We start from the raw sequence: 15,770 nt of genomic DNA, 5'->3' as shown, positions 1-15,770 counted from the left end.
ACAGTAGTCCTTTTCCGCAAAAAAGCCCTGATCGTGAAAATGACGATTGGGGCTTTTTTCCAGAAAAGCGTGTCTACATTGGCCACGGACGCTTTTCCGGAAAAAGGGCTTTTCCAGAAAAGCATCCTGCCAATGTAGACGTTCTTTTTCCGGAAATACTTATAACGGAAAACTGTTACGTTTTAAGCATTTCCGGAAAAAGGTGCCAGTGTAGACACAGCCTAAGAGTTTCAATAATCTGAGATCAGAACATTATTTCTTGAAAAATTAAGCCTAAATCAGTAAGAAAAACCTCTAGTTCTCATTAACATAGGTACCAAATACCTGTTACACTACTTACATTGCAGTTACAATAGCTTGTGGAGGGAATTTTGTCTGTTTTTAAAACTAGCTCCAGTGGGCCTTATTTTCAAATGGAAGTGTAATTACTTGTCTGTACTTACATGCACAAATACGAACCAGGCTTTTGCAGACATAGTCAGCAAGCTGTTATAAACTGTAACTTAAATTCTCAGTCTGCATGTGCTCGTCCGTTTGTATGTACAGATCAGGCTCATTTTCTTTATTCATTGATTACATATGGATATACTCATCTCACAACATATTTATCATGGTTCACAGAGAGTAAATGTGAGTTTTGAAGTAGGGATGTAAAATCCTGTTTAATTGGTTAACTGGTTAAACATGAAGTTTACTTCACAGTAATCGATTAACCAATCAAGGGAGACTGCTTCAGCCTAGCTGGGCTGGAGGTCTCCTTCCTCCCCCCGCCCATGGCTTGGCTGCAACAACTGCCAGCGTCCTCCCCCCAGCTCTCCTGCCTGTGCTGCCCCAGGTCCACTACGGACAGGGGCTGCTCTGCATGCCTGGAGCATCTGCTGTCCATGTCTGACCCTGCTCATGGCTGCTCCAGTCCGCACTGGTTAACCGGAGAGGGGAAGCCTCACTCATTAAGGGTGATGCTTACTGGTTAACCTTTCACATCCCTAGTTTGAAGTCTATGGCTCTTCCTTTTTGTTTGTTTGTTTGTTTGTTTGTTTGTTTGTTTTTTGGTTTTTTTTTTTTAATCTGAGGATCCTTATTAACTCTTCTGAGCTTTATTATGTTTCCCATTGTCTTATTGGTCACTGATTTTGGCCCATTTCTTTATTAGAATAGGACTGGATTGAAGTCTCCGCAGAGTCCTTTAATGCTGCTCCTTAATTGGCCAGAAGGATAATTTAACTCTAGTAACACTATGTAACATAATACAGTCAAGGGAACTGCACTGTTTGCCAGCTGAGAGAATTGTCAAAACCTGTTTTTGAGAAGGGTCTATTGGCACAGCTTTACTAATTTATGTGCACTCTGGGGTTAGTTACAAAGTTAAATGAATGTTTTTGTAGTCTGTTTCTAAACTGAAGATGTTTCAGTTAATAACCAGATGGGAATTGAGAATTTTCAAAATTATTATAAATGGAACAATAAATGAAGTAATTATCAGAGCTAAAGCCACATGGAGCTGCTGGGGACAGACCAACACTGTTGCTGTCTTAAGAAATGTAACAGGAGTTTCAGGGGGGGTAGCCGAGTTAGTCTGTTACAGAAAAAAACAACAAATGGTCTGATAGCACCTTATAGACTAACAAAGCATGTAGATGGTATTATGAGCTTTCGTGGGCTGCTGTGCCATCTACATATTTTGTTAGTCTATAAAGTGCTACCAGACCATTTGTTGTTTTTTAAGAAATGTAGGTGGTTGGTAAAAGAAAACAGCCACCGATAGGCACTTCTCATGTCTCCAGTGTCTGAGAATCTGCTATTTGGGACGCAATATGAAATTGACTTGCTGGTCTGGTTTTAGTTCCTACTGGACCAGTGGCTGCATCATAATGACTGAAAAAAAATATAGGTCTCAGGGGCTTGGATTAGAACAGGCTGCAGAGATTTCTGCAGCACCTGCCTCAGGTGGTATAACCAGCCTGTGGAACCATGGATGATTCAGTGTCTTTCAGTCCACATATATACACACACAGTGGAGTTAATGTTTAATTTTTTTTAAATTTTGCATTTCAGGTAAGCTGAAAGATCTTGGGAACTTGGTTCTTCGACCCTTTGGCCTGTCAACAGATAATTTTCAGATCAAACAGGATTCCTCAAGTGGCTCATACTCCATCAACTTTGTTCAAAATCCAAACAATAATAACAGATAATATGAGCTAAGCCTATTCCTGTTAAAAAGCTGGCTTTCAAGATTTGTGACACCACGCTTGCAACTACCAATAAAAGGGCTCAGCAGTCATTTAACTTGTAAAATCATTTTATCCACATGAAAATAATTGGGGATATACATTTCCATGGATGTGAAATGTTTAAAATGTGGATGAAAAGCAAGTCATTTGATTTCTGTTTTGCAGTGAAAGCTTTATGCCCAGAGTAGTTCCCCCCCCCCCCCCCCCCCAAGTGTGTTATTTGTCTTTCCTAATAAGAAAGTTGGTTACCCTGGCCCATTTACTCTCAGCAACATCAGTCTAGCAAGCAATTCAGTCAGATCAAAATGCTCACAAGCGTGTAACCCAAGTTGCAGGTGTGTCCAAGATGTCTTATGCTTTTAGTGAATCTATCAGAAATGTTTCTCTGCGCTCAGCCAGTAAGTGGCTTCCTGTCGGCTGTGACTGTGGAAGCAAGCTGCCTTTGTGGTATAATTTATCTTCATTGTAATAAAGGCTTCATGTTTCTGGTGGGCTGATTTGTGATTTTTGTCCTGTATTTTGACCTCTCAAGAGAGGTGACGTTCCAATGATGGCATTTTTAAATGAATATAAATATAGTCTACAAATAAGAAAGCAAAATTGCAAGAGACTGATTTTTAAGAAATTGCAAGGCTTTTAATCTTAACGTTGTCTTGTTATAGACTTTTAATTTTGACTTGAATTTTTTTCTTGGGCATTCTGGAACCAGAAATTCTCTAGTTCATCTTGTTACTCTCAAGAGACTAGTTGTAAGCTATGTGCAAACTGCCTTAATATTTTTGGTGTGATATCCTACTTGACAGTAAAAGTTAAAATTCACCTGCCCAGATTCAGTACATGTTGTGGCTTTCACAAGGTATCTATTTAGGGCTAAGATAATGAGATGCAAATATCAGTGATATTAAAGTGATTGCAAAAAGTCTTCAAGTTGTATTGGAGTCTCTGAATCTAGGAAAGGTTTTATCTCTGCAGACGGACTATTCAAATGTTGTGGGGCTTGAATTGGAATTTTTTTGGAGGGGGAGCTAGCTTGTATTTAAGCATAATTGTCTCTCTTAACCCAGTTTTATAATAGTAAGGCCAGAACTAATTTACTACTGATTTGAAAATACCACTTAAAATATTAAATTAATAACTGAGTGATAGCTCCTTTAACTTGTTTCTAGAACTTGTTAGCAGCATACGTTTGACTTCAGCTTCATGTCACCATAGGTTACTTGCATATCTTGAGCCCTATTTCCAGTGACATGCAAGAAGGGGGAGACAGTCCCTCTGTTATGCTTATAAAACACACATGGGATCTTTTTAGGGGAAAAGGCAAGACACTACACTTATTAAGAATGCAATATCAAACCAGCTATCATATGCTTCATAAAGGCAAGTCCCCTGATGATGGTGCATAGTTACCAGTATGTCATGGCTCAAGTCCATCTTGCTGGCAAGACTGACTGAGTGAGGAGTTGAGGTTCCTCTGAGGCTTGGACTGAACCCAGATTGTAATGGCAAAAAATCCCCCCACTTTATACATGTAAGTTCCCATTGGAGTCTATGGGTAAATCTACGCAGCAGGGCAAAAGTCGAATTAAGATACGCAACTTTAGCTACGTCAATTTGTGTAGCTTAAGTCGAAATAGCTTAATTTGGCTTTTGGCGCTGTCTACATAGCAGGAAGTTGAAGAAAGAACACTCTTCCTTCAGCTTTCCTTTCTTCTCATGAAATGAAGGTTACAGAAGTTGGAGTAAGAAGTCCTCTATCTTGACATATTTCAAAATAATGGCTTGCTTGCATTTTGTTGTTTTGAAATAACATCAGTTATTCTGAAATAATGCTACTGTGTAGACGCACCCTAAGGGTTTTGCAGTGTCATGCTGCAATCATTCATCCTTAAAAGATGTTAATTTGGGTTTTCCAGAGTTCTCCTTTGATGGCTATTTGTCAGTTTTTTCCATCATTATCTTATCTCTTGTTTATGTCTTGCTCTTGGGGTGGGGGTGGGGTCTGCCTGTCTCCAGGGTTCATCAGTTCTGCTAATTTATTCAGCCTTAGCCACAATGGATGTTTCTTAGTTGTCTTCAAGGTTTCTTCTTCTTGATCACTTCCTTCACTTACCCCAAACAATTTACAGAGCATTCCAGATAAGGATCACAGTTACTAGAAGACACAATGTAATTTACGCAGACAGGGGCTACAACTTAATTTGTAATACTAACAGGAAGCAAGACCTTACAGTAAACAATATCTAATCATGAGATTCAGATGGGTAGCTGAGTTAGTCTGTAACAGGAAAAACTTTAAAAACAAATAGTGTAGTAGCATTTTAAAGACTAACAAAACATGTAGATAGTATCATGAGCTTTCAGGGGCACAGCACACTTCAGATATCTAATCATAGGAGACAGGGTGAAATAGAAGCATATAGAACTTGTAGCCAGGGGTTGGCAACATATGGTTCGCAAGCCAAATATAGCTCTTCTGGAGCCCCAGCTCAGCCCTCCTTGCTCCCCTCCAGCAGGGAGCCAGTGCTGGCAGTACAGCCTTATGGCCCCCTGCAAAACTGGCCCCCTGGCCAGTCAGCCTACCCTCTGTCCAAAATCCCCTCGCCTCCTGGTCAGACACCCTTGCCCCCAGCCTCCTAGCCAGTCAGCCTACCCTCTGTCCAAAATCCCCTCTGTCCCCACCAGACACTCCACTCCTTCCTCCCTGACCCCACTCCTGCTTGCTGGTCAGACCTTGCACCCTCACCCCCTCCTACACACCACCTCCCACCCAGTTTCTCTACTCTCATCCCTATCCCATTCACTGGGAGCCCTGTCCGGCACAATGTCTCATTTTTTTTTGCTTCAACCCAGAGCCTGGGGAGCCCACAAAATCCACTAACCCTGAAACTCCAGAAGAGTAAATCTGGCCTGAGGCCTTGAACCTCAGTCCTCCCCCCCCCCCCCCCCCCCCCCCCCATGGGGCTGATTTTTTTTTTTTTGTGGGTCAATGGCCCCGACCCAAAAAATGTTCCCCACACCTGCCATAAATACAATATTGAAACCTTTTGTGTTGGACATCATATTTTACTTTATTTAAAAATGAAGCCTGGTCAACAAGCCCCCAGTTGGGGATCAGTCCTCATCTGGCTACATCATTATAACACTCCTGCACCCCCACACACCCAAACCTGTGCCCTGAGTCCATCATACACCCCAATCACCTTCCTCAAGCCCCTCATACATATCAACCCAGACTCCTGCACCCCCACATCTCCAGCCCCCTGCCATAAGATTGACAGAAGACAGCCTGAATGCATTGCATGAAGCTGGATTTGACCAGTTACGATGTAAACTTCAAATAACTGTGCAAAACGATGCAGCAGCAGAAGTCCCGTTAAGTAAAGTCTGAGAGTACAAGGTTTCATTTGTGCTATTGTTAATCATGTCAATTATCTAAAATATCAAGTTGTATTTTTTTGCTAATGCAAATGGGCATTCTTATTGATCTCTTTGTTGATCACTTGTTCTGAATTTTGATGAAGTTTGGTTCTTTGGTTTGAAAAGATTGCTGACCCCTGGGATAAGTAAATCATTATACAGCAAATCCATTATAATTACACTTATATTCTTATATTGAATATTAAAATACCACTATTTCCTAGCTTTTGTCACGAGTTAAGTGCGGCTGTTTTCCTTGTGGCCAGTAGGATGTGGATTTTGCTTTGCTATTCACAAAAGATGCCCTATTGCCGTGCAAGATTCAGGGGCTAGTTCTGGTGTGTATACATCACATCTGTTGAAAACTGCCTCACAGCAGCAGTGAATCTGAAGTCCATGGGGACTAACCTCAAAGGAAAAGGTCTTGGTTCACATTGAGGCCTATGCATTCTTTTAAGTTCTTCTGCATAATTAAAATGTCACTTAACTAAACAGAACACAACTGCTAGGTTTTCCCTGTGTTTAGACCTTACTTGTGAATTGCACTAATGGAATGGGGTTTTATTTCTCACATAGCTCCAGCCTCTGCCCAGTGTCTGTTACATGCAGCTAAAGGGGAAGAGCTCTGAAGGGGCTGCTTTTAACTATAAGTTGGTTGAAACATTCCCAAAGAGTTGTTGGCCAAGGTCTGGGGGGAGGTCTGAACCTGTTACACTGGTTTTCCTACCTGGAGATTTTCTCTACACCCAGGGATTACTTTGCTTAGGAGAGTGACAGCTTCTGTGCCCTAGTAGAGCAGTGCAGAGGACAAAGGGGCTGACATTCACACCCCCAGGCATCATCTGTTCCCATGTTGGGGGGGGGGGACTTTTATAAATATATAAACTGAAGCATCTCAAACTCATTCTGGGCATTTGAAAAAAATGGTTTGATGGTGGGAGCAATGCCCTGCGGGGATGTGCTCCACAGTGTCTGGCAACACTACCTAGCATTAGCTGTGTGCCCTCGAAAAGAGTGCAGGACATCTTGGGACCATGCAAAATGTCCCATCAGGACCAGCTTTGTTCAGGAGCTTCTGGCATCCTTTCATACCTTTCTTCCAACAGCCATTCTCTGCTGTGCACTCCAGAACTTGCAGGGAGAAAGAACGGATCCCGCCCTTCTCTCCCATGCTCTGTGAACTGTGGTGAGGACCTCACACATGGCAGCAGAGATCAGCTTGAAGTTACTGACAGCGGAAGAAGACTCGGAGGAGCCTGACAGTGTATATGATGATGTGCACCCTGTCATTGGTTTGGGCACTCGGGCATCTCTACAGGGTGGACTGTTGCTTCTGGACTAGAGAAACAAGCACAGATTGGTGGGATTGCATTGTCATACAGGTGTGGGATAAAGCTCACTCGCTTCAGAGTTTTAGCATGTGTAAAGCAACCTTCCTGCAGCTGTGTGCTTAGCTAGTGTCTGACCCACAGCACAGGGACACCAGAATGAAATCTGCCCTCTTGCTTGAGAAGCACGCTGCCATTGCTGTGTGTGGAAGCTGGCAACTCCTAGTTGCTTCCGTTGAGTTGCAAATGAGTTTGGAGCTGTACTATTGCAAGTCTGCAGAGCAATAAATCACATTCTGCTATGGAGGACCACGACTCTGGGAAGTTTGCATGACTTAGTGGTTACTCAGACATGGGATTTCCCAACTGGGAAGGGGCCATAAATGAAACATACAGACTGATTTTGGCACTAACCCACCTTATCACTGAGTGCATCAACTGGAATTGATACTGCTCAATGCTGCTGCAAGTGTTGGTGGATCACCAGGGGCGTTTCACTGATATCAATGTGGGGTGGTCTGTAAAGATCTCCATTAAACGGCAGCAAGGGAGGTTTAGGAAAAACTTCCTGCCTGCCAGGGTGGTTAAACACTGTAAGGAGTAGCTATGGGGGGTTGCGGAATACTAAGAGCCGTTTGGATAGACATCTGTCAGGGATGGTCTAGACAGTGCTTGGTCCTGCCGTGAGGGCAGGGACTGGACTTGATGACCTCTTGAGGTCCCTTCCAGTTCTAGGATTCTATGATTCAGGAGTGGTGGCCTGTACTGAAAGCTTCAGGAGGGGACTGTCTTTCCAGACCACTAGATTACAGTGGGGGGTGGGAGGGGCTGCAGAAATACCTGTTGTGATTGTGGAAGACCCAACTTACTCCTTGCAGCCCTGGTTCATGAAACCGTATAAGGGGCCCATGGACAGTCATACAAATTGCCACATGGTAGTCGAATGCATCTTGGGGAGATTGAAGGCAGGATGAAGTTGTCACTGTGGCTGGCCAGACCTCACTGAGAACAATATTCCCATGGTTAAAGAGGCTACTTTTGACTTGTATAGTTTGTGGAAAGGGGGGAAGTGTTTGCTTGGGGTGGAGCTCTGAGGCACTGTGCTTGGCAACAGAATTAGAGCATCAAACATTCGAGCTGGCAGTGGAGCTCAGAGCTGCTGTGCACATCAGGATGCACTTTAAAATGAGGGGCACTGAGGTAAATCCCTGTAACAATTGCTTCCGTCCTCCTTCCCCCCCCCCCCCCTCCCTCCCAATGCAGCACATAGCCAGGAACATGCCTTTAAAGCCTGCACCTGGGGTCACGGTGACTGGCCTGTGAGCTTGTTGAACAGTAAAGTGTCGAATGGTTCTAACACTGAAAGTACTGTATCTTCCCATGCGCATACGCTCACGCCCAGCAATGGAAGGGCTGGCAAAGGCTTCTAACTCCACAGGTGGGGGCAGGGCCAGGCACCATACTCCCCAGGGGGAGAAGGGTGGAGTGCCTGGGTAATTTGTACTCCCAGAGAAGGACAAGGAATGTGAGGCCATGCGGGGGAGGGTTGCTAGATGAGGCATTTGGATTCTGCCATTGGCAAGGAGGGGGCAGCCTGCATCAGCTCACTGTGCTGCTGCCCCAAAGATCTCCGTTTCTTTCTCCATGACAGTAACTATCCTCCTGAGGCCTGTCTGGTCAAGGCCTAGTGCTTCTTGTGGGGCCTGAACTCTCTTTCCAAGCACTCTTCCAAGCAAGATACTTACTTGATGACCCATTTAGTGCCTTGTAAACCAAATTCTCCCTTATTTCTGCAAGGGTGTTGCCTCATCTGCAAGCGCTTGGACCCCCCAAGGACTCTGACACTCAGCACAGGGCACAAAAAGGCATCTGTTCACATGGAGCCCTACATTGTAACATGTCACTTCCTACAAACCCCTTTCCCTCTATTTGCACTCGCTGTCCCAGTGGTCTGACAGGAATGCATCCAGCCAAGCACCTAACTCATGGGGAGTGAGGAAAAGGCATGGTGGCCTCAGTGCATATGGGCAAAGGCGGGCTCCCGGCAGCTGACCCCCCGGCAGAATGCGTGATTGGCACCCCTGGCGTGACATCATCATTGGGCGCCCTGTTTAACGCGGTGCCCTAGGCGACGGCCGAGTCAGCCTATACACATGGGCCATCCTTGCATATGGGCAACATGAATTGCAGCTGAAACTAGCAAATTCCCTTTTTAGCACAAAAGTTATGCCCCACATCTCCCCAGCCAAGCAGCCCCCTGGCAGCCATCTCCCTGCTCAGGGTAAGCGAGCAAACCGAGAGCACAAGTTCTCCAGACTAGTGGCTGCTCTAGATATAGCCCACCCATGTTCTGTTTTGAATCCTGCACAAGTGACTGATGAGTGGCAGAGGCTAGTGTCCTACAGTGGGTAATGGGACAAAGCTGCTCTGCCAAGGTCTCTTAAGCAGAAAATTTACAAATCTCTCCCCCAAAGTTTCAATAGCTTCTACCTGCAGGATTCCTGCAGCAACATCCTGCTCACCCATAGGATGCGTCTAGACCGGCATGATTTTGCGCAAATACTTTTAACGGAAAACTTTTTCAGTTAAAAGAATTTGCGCAAGAGAGCGTCTATACTGGCATGTGCCTTTGCGCAAAACATTTGCTTTTGCACAACAGCATCCATGCCAGTGTAGACGCTCTCTTGCGCAAGAAAGCTCCGATGGCCATTTTAGCCATCGGGCTTTCTTGCGCAAGAAATTACCATTCCTGTCTACACTGGCCCTCTTGCGCAAGAATACTTACACGAGAGGGCTTATCCCTGAGTGGAAGCATCGAGTAGTTGCGCAAGAGCCACTGATTTCATACATTACAAAGTCAGTGTTCTTGTGCAAATACTCACGGCCAGTGTAGCCAGGCAGCAAGATTTTGCGCAAAAGCAATTGCTTTTGCACAAAATCATGCCAGTCTAGACGCAGCCATAACGGTTAGTTCAGGGGTGGGCAATAATTTTTAATGGGGGGGTCACTCCAAGATTTTGGCAAGTGGTCAAGGGCTGCATTTCTATGGAGGAGGTGTGGGGGTCTGAAAGGGAGTTTGGGTGAAAGAGAGTTGTGATATGGGGCAGGAACCTGGGGTGCAGGAGAGGATTCTGGCCTGGGGGAGGGCTGTAGAAGGAGCTGCAGCGTCTTGGAGACAGTTGTGACCTGGAAGAAGGGGGGAACGGTACGGGGGGGTGGGGTGGGGGCCTGGGGCAGGGGAATGGGATGCAGGGTCAAGGAGGGTTATGGGGGATTCTGGCCTAGAGGAGGGGCTCTAGGAGGCGATGCAGGGTATAGAAGGGAGTTGTGATGGGGCAAAGGGGTACAGAAGGTTTGGGTGGTGTCTTGGGGCAGGTATTTGGGGGTGGGGTGCCAGAGCCAGGCTCTGGCTGGGAGGTGCTTACCTAAGCAGCACCCAGCCAGCATCCTTACAGGAACCTGAGACAGGCTGACTGCTGCAGTCCCAGGCTGGCTTGCTGCTCCAAGTAGCTCTGCTGCCCGTGGGTGGGGGGAAGAGGCTTCACACACTGACCCTGCCCCCAGCAAAATTTCTCACTTCCTATTGGCTGAAAGCTGGTACAGCAGCCTGCTCCACTCCTCCTCCGCTGCCCTCTCCCATCCCACTGCACCCAGCTTCTCCGAGGCAGCAGGAAGGGTAGCTAGTTACCTGACTGCAGAGTAACAAAATGTAAACTGCTGACCAGCGAGGCTGCTTGTGAATTGTGGACCACTTCCTGGAGGCCAGAATCAGTGATAAAAATGCCTCCAGGTAGTCACACTGCATGTTTGTCAATAACACAGGGTGGAGAAACTTCTGGAGCTAGAAGTTTTTTGTCAGTGGAAGTGGCTGTTTTTCATGACATAAATCATGCTGCAGTGTGAACCCTCCTGCAGTTTTGTTGATAAAAGGCACTTTTCCTTGACTAAACTTGCCAATGTAGACACGCCCTCAGTCCTCTAGCATTTGTGTAATCCTACATTGTGATGTACTGTTAGTTCTAATGTGTATCAGCACCAGTGGAAACTTGCCAGATGACTTCAGGATCCTGTCCACTCTTGCAGTTACATTTCTAATTGTTACTGGAGGAAGATCACTCTCCGTTCCCCAGTCTCCGTGTCTGTGTGGGGCTGGGGACTGATACTGCACTGGAAGGCACATGGGGCTTTCTAAATTAATAATTAACCTTTGGAGGGGCTTTACAAGTGTATGTGAATTCTTTAAAAACCTCTGTAATCCCATTCAACAATGGGAAATGCACCATTTATTCAGCCTGCTGTACACGCTGGAGCCAGCTGTGCAAACTGCTTCATACCAGGCCATACAAAACTTTACCAAAATGTGCTCATTCCAATGACTAATTCTTAATTGCAGCACGATCAATAGTCTCACTGCTTGCTCCTTTTGCCTGCTCCAGGCTGCAAGCTCAGTCCTCTTCTCCAGTCTTCACCTAGTTAGTCCCTGCCTGCCACCAGAGTCTGGACAAAGGAAAAGAGAAGAGATGCGGGAGGGGAAGTGCATTTAGCAGGGTGTCTCTCACTTATGCACAGTTCTAGTAAACAAAGAGTGTTGGTGTCCCTCTGCCATTCGACAGTCTTACCTCCTCTCTTGCCCTTTATCGAATGGGGCTGCCCTCGTCAAACTCCTCTGTCTTGCAAGATGAGGTACATTTACTGGCTGCAAAATGTGACTGCCCCGAACTCTCTCGAGTGCTGCAGTAGTCCACCTCTCACACAAAAGTAAGAAATGAGCCCGGCATTGCAGGGCCCCTTTTGGTTATGGTGTCTGTGATCCTGAGGAGCACAATCTCAATGAGTATCATTTTGGTCCTGCATGAGCTGTGGCACATGCTCAGTGGTCATGGTATTTGTCACGTAACGTGGATGCTTGGAGGTTTTTGTCACCAAAATCTTTCCAAATCATCTGTGACAATGTTCAATTGTGACTCAACACTGGAAATCCAGACTCCAGTTTTCTTTCTGTCTCTAGCAGTTGGCTCCTTGGCTACGTCTACACTGGCCCCAAATTCCGGAAAAGTCATGCAAAGCAGGTAAGTCAGAATAGGGAAATCCGCGGGGGATTTAAATATCCCCCGCGGGATTTAAATTAACATGTCCGCCGCTTTTTTTCCGGCTTGGGGAAAAGCCGGAAAAAAGCGTCTAGACTGGCGTGATCCTCCAGAATAAAGCCCTTTTCCGGAGGATCTCTTATTCCTACTTTCAAGGAATGATACTTTCAAGTAGGAATAAGAGATCCTCCGGAAAAGGGCTTTATTCCGGAGGATCGTGCCAGTCTAGATGCTTTTTTCTGGCTTTTCCCCAAGCCGGAAAAAAAGCGGCGGACATGTTTATTTAAATCCCCTGCGGATTTCCCTATTCTGACTTACCTGCTTTGCATGACTTTTCCAGAATTAGGGGCCAGTGTAGATGTAGCCTGTCTATGCAGAACTAGAAACACAGATTTCATGTTGTACTACTTGCTTGTTACATCAGGGTGAGTCATTCAGCCTTCCTTAGGTGACTGGATTGACTAACAAACAGTCCCATATAAATGTGGTTCCCAAAGTACAGCAGATAAAGAACACAAATCACTATTAGAAGGAAGCTGCAGTACAAGAAGTCTTGTTGGACCCCCAGCATTAACCATAGTGGTTTACAGGTTGTTCAAGGTCTCTCTCTAAGCAGCTTCTGTTATTAGAATTTAAGTGTCCTTTAGCTAGACCTTGGCTGTAGAAAGGTGTGGTACATGCCGCAGCAGCTTTAGTAGAGTAACACAATAGCTTCAGACTGACATCCAGCTGAGAGGGAAGCAAGGATTAGGGATGTCAAAAAACTGTTAAGTAGGTAACCGTGTAACCGCTGAAAATCTTAGGGGTTTCACACCATGGGCTCTTCAGTCTAAAGCTTCCCGGCAGCCAGTGCAGTCCCAGCTGCTGGCCCTGCTCCTAGAGAGCTGGCTGTGGTGCAGGCTCTGCAATATGAATTTTATACTGCAGAGCCCACAGCACGAGCAGGCAGCTGGCTCTCTGGGAGCTGGTGAGCGCTGGAAGCTGCCTTTTTTTAAGCCAGCTCTCGGTCTATAGCCACCAACCTGGGATGGGAGCATGGCGGGGAGCCAGTGTGTAGCTGTTACGATAACCAGTAAGTTCATACTTATCAGTTATCCATTTAAATGGTTGTACTATTACATCCCTACCAGAGATGAGATTCTAGTCAATTCAGTGGCCTTTGGCCTAAGCTGCTAGAACAGCTTTCTAAATGGGTATCATTAGGCCTATTGCATCCCAGATGTCTGTTGACAGATCCCCAATGGCAAAATGTCCACTAAAAGGGGTGGGCAGGCACACCCAAGGGGGTGAGGAAGGGAGGTTTGCATTCTAGTTAGCTGAAAGCTTTCTGAGTGCAGCATTTTCTAGTGCATCATGTTTTAGACCAGTGGTCACCAACCAGTAGATCAGGATCTACCAGTAGATCTTGGAGCCTCTGACAGGTGATCCTGACTGGTTTGGCTGGGAAGCTATCAAGTGCTGGCACTTCAGTTGCCCCTCCACCCACTGTCATGCTGCTCCTGCCCTCTACCTTGGAGCTGCCCTTTGGGAACCTCTTGATTGCTGTGCAGGCTATGGGAGGGAGACGAGGGAGGCGCTGATATCAGGGTGTCCCTCCTCTCCCCACTCCTTTACCCTGTCTCCACACAGAGAGAAGGGGATGGAGGGAGCTCGGCAATGCAAATCTCTGTCACTTTCACACAGTGTTTGTGTCTCAGTCATTCTCACAGACACGCTCTGGGTACGTCTACACTACAGCACTAATTCAAACTAACTTAGTTCGAATTAGTTAATTCGAACTAAGCTAATTTTAATTAGCGCATGTAGACTTAAAAACTAGTTCGAATTAGCGTTTTGCTAATTCGAACTAGCATGTCCACGTTGAGTGGACCCTGAACCGGGGTTAAGGATGGCCGGAAGCAGTGCCGGCAGGGCATCAGATTAGGACTTAGAGTGTGGAGCTGCTGTCTCAGGCTAGCCGAGGGCTGCGGTTAAAGGGACCCAACCCCCACCCCGGACAGACAGTTCTCAGGGGCTCCCCACTTGCAAAGCAGCCCTGGTTTGGATTGCCCGGAGTACCCACACTGGGCACATCACAGCACTCGGCCATCAGCCTGGCTGCACTTGCCGCAGGCTGCCATCCGGAGGGAGGGGGGTCAATCGGGGGCTTCAGGAGAGCTTCCACCCCGAGGAGCCCGCAGAGCCAGCCCAGTCCTCTCCATCAGGGGCTCGTACCCCATTCCTCCCTCACCTCCTTCCACTTACCCCTCCCTAGCCCCCCTTCCTCGTGTACAAAATAAAGGACACATCTCCAAAAATAGAAACTCTCTTTATTGAACAAAACTGGGGGAGACTGGGAAAAGGAGGTGGGAGAGGGGAAGAGAGAGGGTGGGAGAGGGGAGGGCAACTAAAATGATCAGGGGTTTGGAACAGGTCCCATATGAAGAGAGGCTAAAGAGACTGGGACTTTTCAGCTTAGAAAAGAGGAGACTGAGGGGGGATATGATAGAGGTCTATAAAAGCATGAGTGGTGTGGAGAGGGTGCATACAGAAAAGTTCTTCATTAGTTCCCATAATAGAAGGAATAGAGGACACCAAATGAAATGAATGGGTAGCAGGCTTCAAACTAGTAACAGAAAGTTCTTTTTCACAAAGCAAATAGTCAACCTGTGGAACTCCTTGCTGCAGGAGGCTGTGAAGGCTAGAACTAGAACAGAGTTTAAAGAGAAGTTAAATAAAGTCATGGAGGTTGGGTCCATGGAGTGCTATTAGCCAGGGGGTAGAAATGGTGTCCCTGGCCTCTGTTTGTGGAAGGCTGGAGATGGATGGCATGAGACAAATGGCTTGGTCATTGTCTTCGGTCCATCCCCTCCAGGGTACCTAGTGTTGGCCGCTGTCGGCAGACAGGCTACTGGGCTAGATGGACCTTTGGTCTGACCCAGTACGGCCATTCTAAGCTCAGGGCTCAGGGTCAGAGGTCTCAGTGGACCACCTTGATTTTCATGCAAACCTGCTCCTGGGTGGCCAGGCTGGCAGCTATCCTGCCCTAGATGGCCACTTTCCTGTGTCTGGTGCGGAGGTCATGGATGAGGTCCACGATGTCTGCACTAGACCAGGTGGGCGCCTGCCTCTTGCGGACCTGGGCAGGCTCCCGGGAGCCGCCAGCCTAGTCCTGGGAAGAGGTGGAGGGCTGGGTGGCAGCAGGTGGCTGGCTCAAGCCGTGCCAGGTGCAGGGTCTGCTGGCTGGGTGCTGGCAGGCTTGCACCTGGCACGGGCACCGTAGCCAGCCCGTGCCCCTTTAAGTGCTCCGGGGCTGGGAGGGGGACAGAAGAGTTTCCCTGGTCGTGCCCAGAGTGGCCACCAGGGAAAGCTGGGGAGGACTAGCCTTCCACTAGTTCGAATTAAGTGGCTACACAGCCCTTAATTCAAACTAGTTAATTCGAACTAGGCGTTAGTCCTCGTAGAATGAGGTTTACGTAGTTCAAATTAAGCGCCCTGCTAGTTCGAATTAAGTTCGAACTAGCGGTTCGCGTGTGTAGCGCCTATCAAAGTTAATTCGAACTAACGTCTGTTAGTTCGAATTAACTTTGTAGTGTAGACATACCCTCTGTCCTTCCCGCTCATCTCCTGACCCAGCATGTAAATGGGGGGTTGTTACTACTTTTACTGCTTGCAAAGTGGGTTAGTTTTAGTTTGTGACTGGTCTGTGCATTTCATAACTTTCATTT

General features: G+C 46.7%; 1 protein-coding gene across 5 annotated transcripts in view; it reads left to right on the top strand.

The window, feature by feature from the left end:
- Positions 1-15,770, top strand: part of TTC1 (tetratricopeptide repeat domain 1) — a 92,333-nt gene that overhangs the window by 59,545 nt on the left and 17,018 nt on the right. For 3 of the 5 annotated variants that reach the window (XM_006137152.4, XM_006137153.4, XM_006137151.4), the window contains exon 8: positions 2,056-2,722. The exons of 1 other annotated variant lie outside the window; for it this stretch is intronic. In XM_006137152.4, the coding sequence (XP_006137214.2) occupies positions 2,056-2,192 (137 nt within the window). In that variant the 3' untranslated portion in view covers positions 2,193-2,722. Of the gene's footprint in view, positions 1-2,055; positions 2,723-6,754; positions 7,284-15,770 lie in introns of those variants that run through there. One more of the 5 variants, XM_025178504.2, reaches the window with a different exon arrangement.

Source organism: Pelodiscus sinensis, chromosome 17, assembly GCF_049634645.1.
Source record: "Pelodiscus sinensis isolate JC-2024 chromosome 17, ASM4963464v1, whole genome shotgun sequence".
In the NCBI taxonomy this organism is placed as follows: Eukaryota; Metazoa; Chordata; order Testudines; family Trionychidae; genus Pelodiscus; species Pelodiscus sinensis.
Note: the sequence above shows the minus strand (reverse complement) of the source record. Positions and strands in the feature narration are given on the sequence as shown.